This window comes from Oncorhynchus mykiss, chromosome 26 (assembly GCF_057628025.1).
Source record: "Oncorhynchus mykiss isolate SJ-2025 chromosome 26, ASM5762802v1, whole genome shotgun sequence".
NCBI lineage: Eukaryota > Metazoa > Chordata > Actinopteri > Salmoniformes > Salmonidae > Oncorhynchus > Oncorhynchus mykiss.
In genome coordinates this window covers 26430001-26447500 of record NC_143047.1, presented here as the reverse complement: position 1 = coordinate 26447500, position 17500 = coordinate 26430001, and the positions used below count along the sequence as shown (strand labels likewise).

The window sequence follows — 17500 nt, the reverse complement described above, 5'->3', positions numbered from 1 at the left end:
GGGTGAGAGAGAGGGAGAAAGAAATGGAGGGTGAGAAAGAGAGAGGGGCTCTGTTGCTGATTAATGGCTGCCGTAGGAGAGAGGGAGAGGCTGTTGTGCAGACGGAGAGTGCAGACCGAGCGTGGAGAGAGAGGGACTGCACTCCCACGGCTGGGCTACACACTATAAACAGAACTGAGGGAGGGAGGGAATAGAGGAGGAGAGGAGCGTTCCCTGGATGAAATGCAGCGTGGAGGTGAACATGTGGGAAAGCTTTGTGTTCCTGGCACACAGTCAGTCAGTCGGTACGGTGGTGATGGGAGGGCCTTTCCTAACTTCACAGAGCAGGGCGGCGGGTCGGGCTCTTTGACTAAGAGGGACTAACACACTCACTAACCCTTTCACCACCGTCTGACCACTGGTCCCCCATTACATGTTCCCAGTTGCACAGCCGGTCAGCCACAGTCATGACTGTTGTACTGTTAATGTCTGGTTGTGCCTTGTCACAATAACTCCTGGTTTAGCTTGTCAATAAAGAGGTTTCGTTGTAAGTCTGTTTGTAAGTCAGAGATTATTTTTGTTGCCTTGAGGTTCAGGCTTTATGAACATGTGGAAAGGGAGGGTTTAACATGTAAGTTGTAGGTTAATATGTACATACAGCCCACATAGCCAAGCTATTTCTTGACCTTACAGATTTTTTCCCAGAATGTGAAACACACACATTAGATTACTTTCCCATGTTGGAGAAATTGTGCAGACTGCTGTGTGCATATGCACTTTTGTCTGTCTGTGTGTGTACGCGTGTCTGCATCCTCCTCTCCTCCCAGACCCCTGTCTGCATCCTCCTCTCCTCCCAGACCCCTGTCTGCAGCCTCCTCTCCTCCCAGCCCCCTGTCTGCAGCCTCCTCTCCTCCCAGCCCCCTGTCTGCAGCCTCCTCTCTTCCCAGACCCCTGTCTGCAGCCTCCTCTCCTCCCAGACCCCTGTCTGCAGCCTCCTCTCTTCCCACCCCCTGTCTGCAGCCTCCTCTCCTCCCAGCCCCCTGTCTGCAGCCTCCTCTCCTCCCAGCCCCCTGTCTGCAGCCTCCTCTCTTCCCAGCTCCCTGTCTGCAACCTCCTCTCCTCCCAGACCCCTGTCTGCAGCCTCCTCTCCTCCCAGACCCCTGTCTGCAGCCTCCTCTCCTTCCAGCCCCCTGTCTGCAGCCTCCTCTCCTCCCAGCCCCCTGTCTGCAGCCTCCTCTCCTCCCAGCCCCCTGTCTGCAGCGTCCTCTCCTCCCAGCCCCCTGTCTGCAGCGTCCTCTCCTCCCAGCCCCCTGTCTGCAGCGTCCTCTCCTCCCAGCCCCCTGTCTGCAGCCTCCTCTCCTCCCAGCCCCCTGTCTGCAGCCTCCTCTCCTCCCAGCCCCCTGTCTGCAGCCTCCTCTCCTCCCAGCCCCCTTTCTGCAGCCTCCTCTTTTCCCATCCCCTGTCTGCAGCCTCCTCTCCTCCCAGCCCCCTGTCTGCAGCCTCCTCTCCTCTCTACAGAGTGCTGATCCAGCAGTATTGGCTCTGCTGGGCCAACCAACCCTCTCTGGGCTGTGTAGAGCTGTGTGTATGCCAGGAAAAGTGGGCCATTAACCCTCAGCCCTAAGGTGTGACCTGAGCCAAATCCAATATTGGCTCCAGCATCAAGGCCCAGTGCCACTCAAGTTCAAAGCTGCTGATCAGCAGAAAGACCCTAAACAATAAAGGACCAAATGCTAATTCCTAAGACACCTAGGAGCTTCAACACCACCAGACAATTAGCCAGGAGAGGAGAGGAGAGGAGAGGAGAGAGAGAGAGAGAGAGAGAGAGAGAGAGAACATACATTATTAATCAAGAGTAAATTTAGTAAAGTGGGGACTAATCGTGGCTTTCTCTGCACCCAAGGTTGAACAGTAGATTAGGGAAGATAGAAAATATTGAAGGTAGACTGACCTGAGCTCACCATTTCCTTACAGTGGAAGAAATAAATCCTCCCTTTATGGTATAGATACTATCCTATAGTAATGAGTGAATAACACAGCAGTGTATGGAGGACAAATATCTAAATGAGGGTAAGCATCCTCTTGCTGTCTTCCTGATCAGTTTGTGTGCTGAAATATGTAGGCGCCATAATGATACTGAGTGAACACTATGCACATCATGTCAGTTGTGTGTTTCTGCATGTACATGCACACCCAGGCTCCCTGGTCTCTCCCAGCCATGGTGAACTGCAGTGTGTCTATCCAACTCATGTTAGAGTGTGGAGGTGAGGCGGTAAGGGCTGTAGCCAGTGTTAACGGACTGGGGCCCTTCTCTAGAGTATCCAGTCTATAGTCACCTCTCCTCTCAGCCCCCTGTCCTCTCCTCAGGTTCTCCACAGCTCTGTCTGTCTGTGTGTCTCAGGGCACCAAACAACTGGAACGTCTGAAAGGATGTATCGAGGTATCCCTGTGTGTGTTGCAGGATGGATATGTCATGTGACATAATGCCTCGCAGCACCCATCACAGATAAAATGACAGATGCTGCTTTTTGCCTCGTGGATCTTTCTCAGCAGCAAAGACGATTTTGCAAAGACAAACTCTCTCTGTCTGTATCCCTCTCTTTCTCTCTCTATCTCTCTCCACGGTGACCTTACGAAGCGTGCCATTCTGCCGTTCATTTAATGTCAGACACCATTACTATATAATTGCTGTTGACGAGAAAAGCGTGGTGTTTTGACTTCTCGCCTCTCCTTATATCTGACACTCAGCCATCTGCTTTGTTTTGTGTTTGTGAGTGTATTTTCCTATTTTCCCCCTTAACATGAGTCAACATGCATTTGAAAGAGGGATTGGTCTCCATAGATACAGACAACAACAGACCATGTGTTTGGGTTGCTGGCAGGTTGCAGAGGCTTATTAAGATGAGGGGAGGAGGAAGAGAAGAGGCTGCCTGCGACGCTGCTGCGTTAGCTAAGTGAAATCAGCTTAGCTCGCTGGCAGCAGGCTGACCTTTCTCCCTGTATTTGGATCACTTACCCAGGCTGAGGCTCGCCATGAACTGGGTCCGCACAGGAGCTGAGTGAGGCATTCTGGGAGCTCCAGACCACGAGACCTAGGGGCTTGTAGTGATGTCCAGGGCTACTGCCCATCCCCACCTCCCTCCTCACCCCTCCATGCCAGCGGCCCCCCCCCCCCCCCCCCCCCCCCGTCTGTCCAGGTGGATGGATGGCTTTGATTGTTGGAGTGTGTTGCTGTGTCGCAGGGCGGTGGGGTGAGTGGCAGTAATTGGCATGGCAGCGGGCAGGCCCATCTTTCACCTGTGGTCAGTCGTGATTGGCCTGATGAGCCAGGCAGGGTGAGGGTAGGGGCGCTCCTTCCCAGTGAGGACCCTGGGGGCGGAGGAGACAGACAGAGGCCTGTCCCGTGTGCACCTCCACCCCGACTGGCCCTCCCGACTTGTCAACATCACTGACAGGAACAGATGTGTGGAGGGAGACATGGAAGGGACAAATGGAACTCTATTCCCTATATAGAGCACTACTTTTCCCAGAGCCATATGAGTACTATAGTGCACTCTATAGGGAATAACTTTTGACCAGAGCTCTATGAGTACTATAGTGCACTCTATAGGGAATAACTACAGAGTCAGTGTGCGGGGGCACCGGTTAGTTGAGGTAATATGTACATGTACATGCAGGAGTTATTAAAGTGACTATGCATAGATGATAACAACCGAGAGTAGCAGCGGCGTAAAAGGGGGGGGGGGGAAATCAAATAGTCTGGGTGCCATTTGATTAGGTGTTCAGGAGTCTTATGGCTTGGGGGTAGAAGCTGTTAGAAGCCTCTTGGTCCTAGACTTGCTGCTCCAGTACCGCTTGCCGTGCGGTAGTAGAGAGAACAGTCTATGACTAGGGTGGCTGGAATCTTCAACAATTTTTAGGGCCTTCCTCTGACACAGCCTGGTATAGAGGTCCTGGATGGCAGGACGCTTGGTACCAGTGATGTACTGTGCCGTTCACACTACCCTCTGTAGTGCCTTGCGGTCGGAGGCCGAGCAGTTGCCATACCAGGCAGTGATGCAACCAGTCAGGATGCTCTCGATAGTGCAGCAGTAGAACCTTTTGAGGATCTGAGGACCCATGCCAAATCTTTTTAGTCTCCTGAGGGGGAATAGGTTTTGTCGTGCCCTCTTCACAACTGTCTTGGTGTGCTTGGACCATGTTTGTTTGTTGCTGATGTGGACACCAAGGAACTTGAAGCTCTCAACCTGCTCCTCTGCAGCCCCGTCGATGAGAATGGGGGAGTGCTCGGTCCTCTTTTTCCTGTAGTACACATTCATCTCCTTATCTTGATCACGTTGAGGGAGAGGTTGTTGTCCTGGCACCACACGGCCAGGTCTCTGACCACCTCCCTATAGGCTGTCTCTTCGTTGTTGGTGATCAGGCCTACCACTGTTGTGTCATTGGCAAACTTAATGATGGTGTTGGAGTCGTGCCTGACCGTGCAGTCATGAGTGAACAGGGAGTACAGGAGGGGACTGAGCACGCACCCCTGAGGGGTCCCTGTGTTGAGGATCAGCGTGGCAGATGTGTTGTTACCTACCCTTACCACCTGGGGGCGGCTCGTCAGGAAGACCAGGATCCAGTTGCAGAGGGAGGTGTTTAGTCCCAGGGTCCTTAGCTTAGTGATGAGCTATGAGGGCACTATCGTGTTGAATGCTGAGCTGTAGTCAATGAATAGCAATCTCATATAGGTGTTCCTTTTGTCCAGGTGGGAAAGGGCAGTGTGGAGTGCAATAGAGATTGCATCATCTGTGGATCTGTTGGGGCGGAATGCAAATTGGAGTGGGTCTAGGGTTTCTGGGATAATGGTGTTGATGTGAGGCATGACCAGCCTTTCGAAGCACTTCATGGCTACAGACGTGAGTGCTACGGTCGGTAGACATTTAGGCAGGTTACCTTAATGTTCTTGGGCACAGGCACTATGGTGGTCTGCTTAAAATATGTTGGTTTTAGCCTCCCGGGTGGCGCAGTGGTTAAGGGCAGTTAAGGGCGCCAGCTTTGCCACCAGAGATGCTGGACTAGCGTCGTCCGGGTTAGGGAAGGTTTGGCCGGTAGGGATATCCTTGTCTCATCGCGCACCAGCGACTCCTGTGGCGGGCCGGGCGCAGTGCACGCTAACCAAGGTTGCCAGGTGCACGGTGTTTCCTCCGACACATTAGTGCGGCTGGCTTCCGGGTTGGATGCGCGCTGTGTTAAGAAGCAGTGCGGTTTGGTTGGGTTGTGTATCGGAGGACGCATGACTTTCGACCTTCGTCTCTCCCGAGCCCGTACGGGAGTTGTAGCGACGAGACAAGATAGTAGCTACTAACAAATGGATACCACGAAATTGGGGAGAAAAAGGGGGTACAATTCACACACAAAAATATGTTGATTTTACAGACTCGGACAGGGAGAGGTTGATAAAGTCAGTGAAGACACCGGCCAGTTTGTCAGCGCATGCTCGCAGTACACGTCCTTGTAATCCGTCTGGCCCTGCAGCCTTGTGAATGTTGACCTATTTAAAGGTCTTACTCACATTGGCTGCGGAGAGTGTGTTCACACAGTCTTCCGGAACAGCTGGTGCTCTCATGCATGTTTCAGTGTTATTTGCCTCGTAGCAGGCATAGAAGTAGTTTTGTTCGTCTGGTAGGCTCGTGTCACTGGGCAGCTCTCGTCTGTGCTTCCCTTTGTAGTCTGTAATGTTTTGCAAGCCCTGCCACATCCGACGAGCGTCAGAGCCGGTGTAGTACGCTTCGATCTTAGTCCTGTATTGACGCTTTGCTTGTTTGCAGGTTCGTCGGTGGGCGAGATTTCTTATAAGCTTCCGGGTTAGAGTCTGCTCCTTGAAAGCGGCAGCTCTAGCCTTTAGCTCAGTGCCAATGTTGCCTGTAATCCATGGCTTCTGGTTGGGCATGTACGTACGGTCACTGTGGGGACGATGTCATCGATGCACGTATTGATGAAGCCATGACTGATGTGGTGTACTCCTCAATGCCATCGGAAGAATCCCGGAACATATTCCAGTCTGTGCTAACAAAACAGTCCTGTAGCTTAGCATCTGCTTCATTTGACCACTTTTTATTGATCTAGTCACTGGTGCTTGTAAGCAGGAATCAGGAGGATAGAATTATGGTCAGATTTTCCAAATGAAGGGCGATGGAGAGTTTTGTATTATTTCCTGTGTGTGGAGTAAAGGTGGTCCAGAGTTTATTTCCCTCTGGTTGCACATTAAACAGATTTAAGTTTCCCTGCATTAAAGTCCCTGGCTACTAGGATCGCCGCCTCTGGGTGAGCGCTTTCTTGTTTGCTTATGACAGAATACAGCTCCTTCAATGCTGTCTTAGTGCCAGCCTCAGTCTGTGGTGGTATGTAAACAGCTACGAAAAATACAGATGAAAACTCTCTAGGTAGATATTGTGGTTTACAGCTTATCATGAGACACTCTATCTCAGGTGAGCAATAGCTCGAGACTTCCTTAGATATCATGCACCAGCTGTTATTTACAAAAATGCATAGTCCGCCACCCCTTATCTTACCAGACGCCGCTGTTCTATCCTGCCGGTGTAGCGTATAACCAGCCAGCTGTATGTTGATAGTGTCGTCGTTCAGCCACAACTCCGTGAAGCATAAGATATTACAGTTTTGAATGACCGTTGGTAGTTTAATCTTCCGCACAGGTCATCGATTTTATTCTCCAGATTTCACGTCTGCTAGCAGAATGGAAGGAAGTGGGGGTTTATTCGATCGCCTACGAATTTTCAGAAGGCAGCTCGCCCTCTGGTCCCTTTTTCTCCACCTCCTCTTCACGCAAATCACGGGTATCTGGGCCTGTTCCCGAAAAGCAGTATATCAAAAAGGATTCTGCCAGTCCGTGGTGAGAAATTGCTGTCCTGATGTCCAGAAGTTATTTTCAGTCATAAGACACGGTAGTGGCAACATTATGTACAAAATAAGTTAAAAAAAATAAGTTGCAAACAAAAAACAAAACACGTAAAACGTCAGCCCTCTTCTCCGGCGCCATTTTATACTATAGTGCTCTCTATAGGGAATAACTTTTGACCAGACTACTATAGTGCACTCTATAGGGAATAACCTTTGAACAGAGCTCTATGAGTACTATAGTGCACTCTATATGGAATAACTTTTGACCAGAGTACTAAAGTGCACTCTATAGGGAATAACTTTTGACCAAAGTACTATAGTGCACTCTATAGGGAATAACTTTTGACCAGAGCTCTATGTGTACTATAGTGCACTCTATAGGGAATAACTTTTGACCAGAGCCCTATGAGTACTATAGTGCACTCTATAGGGAATAACTTTTGACCAAAGCACTATAGTGCACTCTATAGGGAAAAACCTCTGACCAAAGCACTATAGTGCACTCTATAGGGAATAACTTTTGACCAGAGCTCTATGAGTACTATAGTGCACTCTATAGGGAATAGCTTTTGACCAGAGCTCTATGAGTACTATAGTGCACTCTATAGGGAATAACTTTTGACCAAAGTACTATAGTGCACTCTATAGGGAATAACTTTTGACCAGAGCTCTATGAGTACTATAGTGCACTCTATAGGGAATAACTTTTGACCAGAGCCCTATGAGTACTATAGTGCACTCTATAGGGAATAACTTTTGACCACAGCCCTATGAGTACTATAGTGCACTCTATAGGGAATAACTTTTGACCACAGCCCTATGAGTACTATAGTGCACTCTATAGGGAATAACTTTTGACCACAGCCCTATGAGTACTATAGTGCACTCTATAGGGAATAACTTTTGACCAGAGCTCTATGAGTACTATAGTGCACTCTATAGGGAATAACTTTTGACCAGAGCTCTATGAGTACTATAGTGCACTCTATAGGGAATAACTTTTGACCACAGCCCTATGAGTACTATAGTGCACTCTATAGGGAATAACTTTTGACCACAGCCCTATGAGTACTATAGTGCACTCTATAGGGAATAACTTTTGACCAGAGCTCTATGAGTACTATAGTGCACTCTATAGGGAATAACTTTTGACCACAGCCCTATGAGTACTATAGTGCACTCTATAGGGAATAACTTTTGACCAGAGCTCTATGAGTACTATAGTGCACTCTATAGGGAATAACTTTTGACCAGAGCTCTATGAGTACTATAGTGCACTATAGGGAATAAGGTTCTATTTGGGACGCACCTTGAGACTACGGGGAGGCTGTGGCCACCATTACTCTACAGGGGTTTGCAGGGTATTTGAAGCTAGATACTGTCATGTATACAACGTCTATAGGGTGAGTTTGTACAACTGCACTGTGGTCTTGGGTCCTGTAAATCCATACCTTTCATATGCTTGTAATTAGGCTCTGTCTATACAACTGTATGTTTATAGAGTGGTGCAATCAATGTATTTGTGGGAGGGTGTTATGGGGAGTTCCTCACGGAAATGGCTGAGTGGGCATTTTGGTGGATTTGCCACCTGATGTTTTTCATTTGGAAATGTAAACGGTTGTCTGTGATTTATATCAGGGTTCTGTATACACTCATTCTATATTTTAATATAATTCTTTGCATAGAATTGAACAAACAAGGAGTTCCTTTTCAGAATGGAAAAGTCAGCTCAAAATGTGTTCATTTCCAGGGCGATATAATGAGCTATAAAGACAGTTAAATATGAATGTCTTCCCCCTCAGTCTGAGTACATCAAGAATGTTTTCATTATCTTCACATTCTGCTAGTTTAAGTGCAATGTAATGCTATACATAATTTCTTTGTTTACTAGAATGCACGTAATGTTCTGGACTTTATTAAAATCAGTGTTGTTCTCTTACTCTACGAGAGGGTTTTACTTTGTTAAAACTGAAGTAAGGGCTTGTAAGTAAGCATTTCACTGTAAGGTCTGTTCTATTCAGCATTTCACTGTAAGGTCTGTTCTATTCGGCATTTCACTGTAAGGTCTGTTCTATTCAGCATTTCACTGTAAGGTCTGTTCTATTCGGCATTTCACTGTAAGGTCTGTTCTATTCAGCATTTCACTGTAAGGTCTGTTCTATTCAGCATTTCACTGTAAGGTCTGTTCTATTCGGCATTTCACTGTAAGGTCTGTTCTATTCAGCATTTCACTGTAAGGTCTGTTCTATTCAGCATTTCACTGTAAGGTCTGTTCTATTCGGCATTTCACTGTAAGGTCTGTTCTATTCAGCATTTCACTGTAAGGTCTGTTCTATTCAGCATTTCACTGTAAGGTCTGTTCTATTCAGCATTTCACTGTAAGGTCTGTTCTATTCAGCATTTCACTGTAAGGTCTGTTCTATTCAGCATTTCACTGTAAGGTCTGTTCTATTCAGCATTTCACTGTAAGGTCTGTTCTATTCAGCATTTCACTGTAAGGTCTGTTCTATTCAGCATTTCACTGTAAGGTCTGTTCTATTCAGCATTTCACTGTAAGGTCTGTTCTATTCAGCATTTCACTGTAAGGTCTGTTCTATTCGGCATTTCACTGTAAGGTCTGTTCTATTCAGCATTTCACTGTAAGGTCTGTTCTATTCGGCATTTCACTGTAAGGTCTGTTCTATTCAGCATTTCACTGTAAGGTCTGTTCTATTCGGCATTTCACTGTAAGGTCTGTTCTATTCGGCATTTCACTGTAAGGTCTGTTCTATTCAGCATTTCACTGTAAGGTCTGTTCTATTCGGCATTTCACTGTAAGGTCTGTTCTATTCAGCATTTCACTGTAAGGTCTGTTCTATTCGGCATTTCACTGTAAGGTCTGTTCTATTCGGCATTTCACTGTAAGGTCTGTTCTATTCAGCATTTCACTGTAAGGTCTGTTCTATTCAGCATTTCACTGTAAGGTCTGTTCTATTCAGCATTTCACTGTAAGGTCTGTTCTATTCAGCATTTCACTGTAAGGTCTGTTCTATTCAGCATTTCACTGTAAGGTCTGTTCTATTCAGCATTTCACTGTAAGGTCTGTTCTATTCAGCATTTCACTGTAAGGTCTGTTCTATTCAGCATTTCACTGTAAGGTCTGTTCTATTCAGCATTTCACTGTAAGGTCTGTTCTATTCAGCATTTCACTGTAAGGTCTGTTCTATTCAGCATTTCACTGTAAGGTCTGTTCTATTCAGCATTTCACTGTAAGGTCTGTTCTATTCAGCATTTCACTGTAAGGTCTGTTCTATTCAGCATTTCACTGTAAGGTCTGTTCTATTCAGCATTTCACTGTAAGGTCTGTTCTATTCAGCATTTCACTGTAAGGTCTGTTCTATTCGGCATTTCACTGTAAGGTCTGTTCTATTCAGCATTTCACTGTAAGGTCTGTTCTATTCAGCATTTCACTGTAAGGTCTGTTCTATTCAGCATTTCACTGTAAGGTCTGTTCTATTCGGCATTTCACTGTAAGGTCTGTTCTATTCAGCATTTCACTGTAAGGTCTGTTCTATTCGGCATTTCACTGTAAGGTCTGTTCTATTCAGCATTTCACTGTAAGGTCTGTTCTATTCGGCGCATGTGACAAAAAACATTTGATTTGAATTAAGTGTATGTGCCTAATTGTTGAGAGAGGCTAGCCTATATGCATTACTCAAATATTTCCTGTCTAACAAGGATGTGTTCGTTTTTAGACATGGGAAACAGTCAAGGTATATCTTCAACCGGTTGGGTGACTTAGACACAGAGCACTGAAGGCGTTCACAGTATTGAAAGCCTTGTCATGATTGGATGATATTGATGTTAGAGATATGTTGTCCCTTACTTACTTTATCTTCCCCTCTCTCTGTGTCCTCTCTCTCTCTCTCTTCTCTCTGGCTCTTCTCTCTGTCTCTTCTCTCTGGCTCTTCTCTCTGGCTCTTCTCTCTGTCTCTTCTCTCTGGCTCTTCTCTCTGGCTCTTCTCTCTGGCTCTTCTCTCTGGCTATTCTCTCTGGCTCTTCTCTCTGTCTCTTCTCTCTGTCTCTTCTCTCTGTCTCTTCTCTCTGGCTCTTCTCTCTGGCTCTTCTCTCTGGCTCTTCTCTGTCTCTTCTCTCTGGCTCTTCTCTCTGTCTCTTCTCTCTGTCTCTTCTCTCTGTCTCTTCTCTATGTCTCTTCTCTCTGGCTCTTCTCTCTGTCTCTTCTCTCTGTCTCTTCTCTCTGGCTCTTCTCCCTGGCTCTTCTCCCTGTCTCTTCTCTCTGTCTCTTCTCTATGTCTCTTCTCTATGTCTCTTCTCTCTGTCTCTTCTCTCTGTCTCTTCTCTCTGGCTCTTCTCTCTGGCTCTTCTCCCTGGCTCTTCTCTCTGTCTGTTTGAGTGTCAACCAAAACATTTTTAACTTTAATTGGTTATTTAATTCTTACCAGCCACCTACAGCCGCTTGCCTTGGAGCAGACCCTCTGCCCCTCTCCTCTCTCTGTCCTCAGGTGTACATGATTTTGAGATGGATCTGTTGTCCCAGGACTCACCCCCTGTCCTCTCTCTCTCTCCCCAGGTATCAGGCAGCTCAGTGGGGTCGCCGGGTGCCGCCTCCTCCCCCTCCACGTCGTCACAGCGGCAACGTCAACGCATCACCCGTGTCAACCTCAGGGACTTCATCTTCTACATGGAGCAGGAGAGAGAGACAGCCCACTCACTTCTGCTCTACCGGGCTCTGCTCAAGTAGAACCCTCCTCTCTCTCCCAGCACCCTCCTCTCTCTCCCTTACCATCTCCTTCTACCCCTGCAACGTGCCTTCAATCGGGTCAGATGTTTCAGCTCAGTGTCTGTTGTGATGTTGATATTAACGTAACTTTTGATTTAAAGGCGAGAGAAAAAAACTCACTAAAATATATTGTATGTGTATCTGTTTTAGCTTCATGATAAATACACTGAGTACCAAACATTAAGAACACCTTCCTAATATTTGCCTTTTGCCCCCAGAACAACTCAGTTTGTCCGGGTATTGACTCTACAAGGTGTCGAAAGTATTCCACAGGAATGCTGGCCCATGTTGACTCCAATGCTTCCCACAGTTGTCAAGTTGGCTGGATGTCCTTTTGGTGGTGGATCATTCTTGATACACACGGGAAACTGTTGAGTGTGAAAAACCCAGCAGCGTTGCAGTTCTTGACATAAACCGGTGCGCCTGGGACCTACTACCATACCCTGTTCAAAGGCACTTAAATCTATTGTTTTGACCATTCACCCTCTGAATGGCACACATACACAATCCATGTCTCAAAAATCCTTCTTTAACCTGTCTCCTCCCCTTCATCTAAACTGACTGAAGTGGATTTAACAAGTGACATCAATAAGGGATCATAGCTTTCACCCACAGTCTCCTATGTCATGGAAGAGCAGGTGTTCTTAATGTTTTGTACACTCAGTGTATATGTATTTAGTGTGTTGACTTTAAGGCCATGGTGATGCAAACTCCTTGGGTATTATTGGGACTGGGTTTTTAAGGAGAGATGGGTTTTTGTGTCTAAGGACCTGAGCCAGTACTTTTTCCATGTCAGTTGTAAATTTGATGTCCCAGACGAAATACTCAATGAACCATCTCAAAGTGATTTTCTTTAAAAGAATCCTATTCTGAATTTAATACAGTCTACAATATTCTCTAGAATGTATTTGTTGAACATATTTCAGTGAATATGGTCACACAAAACTAACAAGTCATAGAGTGGTCTGATTCTTTATACCAGAAACTTACCAGAGCAGCTTTTTGGAAAGTTTATCTTCAGAAAATGGATTACAGCATAACAGAAATCAAGCTCTTTAAATGTAAATAGTCATTTTGAATACTTTTAAACAGCATGTATGATATTTTTACCACATGTAATGTTAATTACTCCGTACTGAGATATTCTGTCAAATCATGTGCATTGAAATGTGGTATGATGTTATTTTATTTGGATCCCCATTAGCTGACGCCATGACGACAGCTAGTCTACCTGGGGTCCGACACAAAACGAAAAAGACATTACAGACAAAAATACTTTGTAATTTACATACAGTACACTTAAAAAACATGAACAAATGTAAAATACCTGAAAGGTAACATTTAACTGTCATTAGGAAAAATATTGTATTCTTTGTATTCTTTCACTTTCTAAACTTTGTTTTAATGCAATGCAGATTGTCTCATCCAATCCAACAGGTCAATAATTAGAGTTACCACAGTCCACCAATATGGTGGATTCGGGCCAGTCACCCTCATTGAGCAATGCACAGTAGTCTCTCTGTACCCAAATGTATGGAGAGACTTGAGAGACTATTTTTTCCTAGATGTCCCTGTAGAATTTAGATGTTGCCCATCTGTCTCATTGTTTGTGCCCATTTCCACAATACTTTAGGTTGTCTGAAGAACCTATTCTGTGAAGCCAGGTCCATACCCTCAGCAGACGCCCAGAGTGCAGTATGGTCGTTCGACAAGCAGCTCCCATCGTAGGGTTTCCTCTGTTTCACTTCAAGACGATTAACAACACATATCAGACATGTGAGCAGCTGGACAGTTGTTGAAGTACAGTTTTGAGAATTCTTCCTTTAAGCCTAATATTGACATTGCAATGTTTTTAGAGTTGTATGTTTTTATGTTCTCTCTAGAACGAGAGGTGGGAGGCGACTGCCTCTCTGTCAGTAGCTATAGATCCTTGTCATTAGGGTCCAACTCTGCAAGGCCTCAGTGTTGTCACCTGTTTCTGACCATCCTCTTATTAACATGGCCTTTCTCTTATTGGTTGGTTTTGAATAGCCTAGCCTCTATGCAGCTTGTCTTGTGTCGCTTTGTCATTTATTTGTTGAATGGGCAACATTTGAAAGGAATGTTCATTTAATTTTTTTCTAACAGCACTATTATATACTGTTTTTTTTATTACTTATACAATGAGAAAAAACAGAACGCTGTGTTACCAATGTATAGAAAGAAATAGTTCCTGTCTCTTAAGCATCAAACAGTATTGTCAGTTGGTGTTGAAAGGGAAACGTAGTCTCTTAAACATCAAACAGTATTGTCAGTTGGTGTTGAAAGGGAAACGTAGTCTCTTAAGCATCAAACAGTATTGTCAGTTGGTGTTGAAAGGGAAACGTAGTCTCTTAAACATCAAACAGTATTGTCAGTTGGTGTTGAAAGGGAAACGTAGTCTTTTAAGCATCAAACAGTATTGTCAGTTGGTGTTGAAAGGGAAACGTAGTCTCTTAAACATCAAACAGTATTGTCAGTTGGTGTTGAAAGGGAAACGTAGTCTCTTAAACATCAAACAGTATTGTCAGTTGGTGTTGAAAGGGAAACATCAAACAGTATTGTCAGTTGGTGTTGAAAGGGAAACGTAGTCTCTTAAGCATCAAACAGTATTGTCAGTTGGTGTTGAAAGGGAAACATCAAACAGTATTGTCAGTTGGTGTTGAAAGGGAAACTTATTTTTAACTATTTATATATTTTTCTTTTGAGTTATTTTTTCATTGGCATTTCATTTGCCACATTTTAGGCAATGCAATTTTATCTCACAAGTACTTATCGTTGAAAAAATTGAAGTTTAAAAGAAGCACAAAAAATACCTATTTGTTCAGTGGTTAATATTTGAATAATTATTTGTATGATTTCTGATAAATAAATTAACAGGAGAACATTTCTACTACTTCAGCTTTTTAGCCAAAATATAAGGATTACTGATGTACCCAGTTGGAAGATGTTTTAATGTATGGATAATTTGTAAATATTGTTTACAGGACCATGTTTATTAGGACTATGTTATTTTTGGTAAACTCTGTACATATCCTGAAAATGTCCTGTTTGTGTGAAAAACATACTTCTGTATTTGTACCTATTTTGTAAAATAATAAATAAACTGTTTACTAAATTAAGCAGACACAGACTTTTGTGATTTGACTACAATTTCTTTGAATATCCATAATATCCATATCCATCTGTAATATGTTTAGTTACACTTGGTACCATACAGTACAGTGCTGTAGTTTTGCAGAGCAGCTGGATTTGGTAGTACAGCTTTATTAAAGTGCTGTACTTAAATTGTGTAGCTGAAGCTTAAGTGTTGTAATTACTGTACTATATAACAGGTTAGTATGTTAGCTACTCTTAGTAATCAGTTTATCTTAATGATTTAAATCTAACCACAAAATCAACAGTAATGTTTTTCCAAGACAGTTAGTTGTACCCAAACTGAAAATGACTAATGAAACCAACTTCATATCCATTTACTAGCATTACACATGCTAAGTACAACTTCATATCCATTTACTAGCATTACACATGCTAAGTACAACTTCATATCAATTTACTAGCACTACACATGCTAAGTACAACTTCATATCCATTTACTAGCATAACACATGCTAAGTACAACTTCATATCCATTTACTAGCACTACACATGCTAAGAACAAATTGAGTTAAGTACCAGTGCTAGAGACCAAGAAGAAGTCCCCTCCGGATTCTACTGCTAATTAAGCAGCAGCATTTTGAAAAGACCAAAACGTTTAACTCGGTGCAAAACCCAGGGATTTGGGAGCAGATTTTGGTGTTTGTTGTCCAGATGCAGGGATTTGGGAGCAGATACTGGTGTTAGTTGTCCAGATGCAGGGATTTGGGAGCAGATTCTGGTGTTTGTTGTCCAGATGCAGGGATTTGGGAGCAGATTCTGGTGTTTGTTGTCCAGATGCAGGGATTTGGGAGCAGATTCTGGTGTTTGTTGTCCAGATGCAGGGATTTGGGAGCAGATTCTGGTGTTTGTTGTCCAGATGCAGGGATTTGGGAGCATGCAGGGACATACCCATGCAGGGACTAAACTGGTGCACTGCAAAGATATGTTTGTGCAGGGTCTGACACATTTTTCTGGGGGATTATAGTATATTATAGTATAATGAGAGTTCACTTCAGGTCAAACTGAAAAAGTTCATGACCACCTAAGAAACCACAAGAGATCTGTTTTACATGTAACTGCACGTGTACTGTATTTTCCCTCTTGAAAGAGACAGTGTTAGTGCAGATGAAAGGAGGAAAAAAACACCCTATTATCCAAGAAATGACACAAAGGACAGGAACGAGGCAGAAAATATACAGTACATCCTTTTATTATCGCAAATATGCAAGAAAAATGAAATGGACACACTGTAAGTGAACACATGCCCTTTAATACCACAGTCTAATTATTAAAACAGTTTCAATAATATACATTTTGTACCTTAAGTATACCCTTTTGAAATGTGTTTAATCCATATGTACACAACATAATGCTTGTAAATTGGAAATTGTTTTCATTATTTTTGTTTCGTAGTGAGTGAGAGGACTTTTCTATTATTTTTTATTAAGACTGTCGAGGGCTCAGTAAAAACCAGAGTCCTGATAACAATTTAATATACAAACAACTGTACAACTAACTGCCCTCCGGTCTCTGGACTTCACACCACACAGAGAAGTGGTAGGACTCCTTGTTAATTTTGGTCTACCAACTTACTGACCACAAATTACTAAAATAAAATGGTACACTCTCAGAAAAAAAGAGTGCTATGTGGCACCATGTGTCCCTGTAGGGGAACCCTCTGAAAAAAGGTTCCAGATAGAACCATTTAATATCGGAGAGCTATTTCTGGTTCTATTACAGGTTCTATTTGGAATCCAGGTTCTATTTGGTTCTATTTGGAACCCAAAACGGTTCGATCTGGAGCCAACTTTCAGGGGGTTCTCCTACAGGGACAAATGGTGCTGCACAGCACTCCTTTTTTCTGAGAGTATGTGTGAAAACATACAATATGTTAGAGGAGATGGCCCAGTAATGTAATGAGGTATCTGTGAGAACCTGCCACCTGTAAGAGGTATGGTTGAGTTGCTTTACTCTTGTGTCAACAGGGAAGTGAACTGATGAAGGTGAGCTAAATGCTGCCACATACTGTAACTATTCAGAACCATTGAGAACTGAGCTGGTTCCCTTCAGATGTAAAGTTGAATCTAGAGATACCAGAGGACATAAAGTAGGGAGGGAATGATTGTTTGGTCTGGTGCGGTGCGGTCCTGTGAGCCATGGGGGTAACGTTAGGAGGGTGCTCTGTACAGAAGGGTCTGGGAATGTGATGACGCAGTGGGGGGCACAACCCTTGTCTCTGCTGGCATTGCTGAGGAGCTGGGAGTGCATGGGAGCCCGGGGGACCCGCTGGGCTCTGAAGCCCCACATCCCTCAGCAACATGAAAGGCCTGGTTGGCCATTCCCTTTGAGGCGACTGGATACAAGGGCCCAGGCCAGTAGCAGGTCAGAACAAAGAGGAGCCTGATTGGGAGGGAGGCCCCCCAGGAGGTCTGTGCTGCCTTCTGGACTTCTTGGAGCTAAACTAACTAACCCTGACCATCTTTAAAAACTGAAGACTGAAGAAGTCCTGGGGCTTGTTTAATCAGTGGACATCCACAGAGAGGACACTGGACACTAGGACCAAGAGGAGAGTTGGTTCGTGTCAAATTAGACTCCCATCCCATTTAAATTAAGATTTTTGTGATGTTTAGTGAAACACCCACCATAGGAGGTTTCAAAACAAACTCATTAACAAGCCGGTGC

General features: G+C 44.5%; 1 protein-coding gene across 2 annotated transcripts in view; it reads left to right on the top strand.

Moving 5' to 3' along the window:
* The window catches only part of LOC110506721 (transcription initiation factor TFIID subunit 4), a 148066-nt gene extending 133259 nt beyond the window's left edge, over nucleotides 1–14807 (top strand). For both annotated transcript variants that reach the window (XM_036963830.2, XM_036963829.2), the window contains one exon: nucleotides 11453–14807. In XM_036963830.2, the coding sequence (XP_036819725.2) occupies nucleotides 11453–11623 (171 nt within the window). In that variant the 3' untranslated portion in view covers nucleotides 11624–14807. The remainder of the gene's footprint in view (nucleotides 1–11452) is intronic.
* The last annotated feature ends 2693 nt before the right edge of the window (nucleotides 14808–17500 follow it).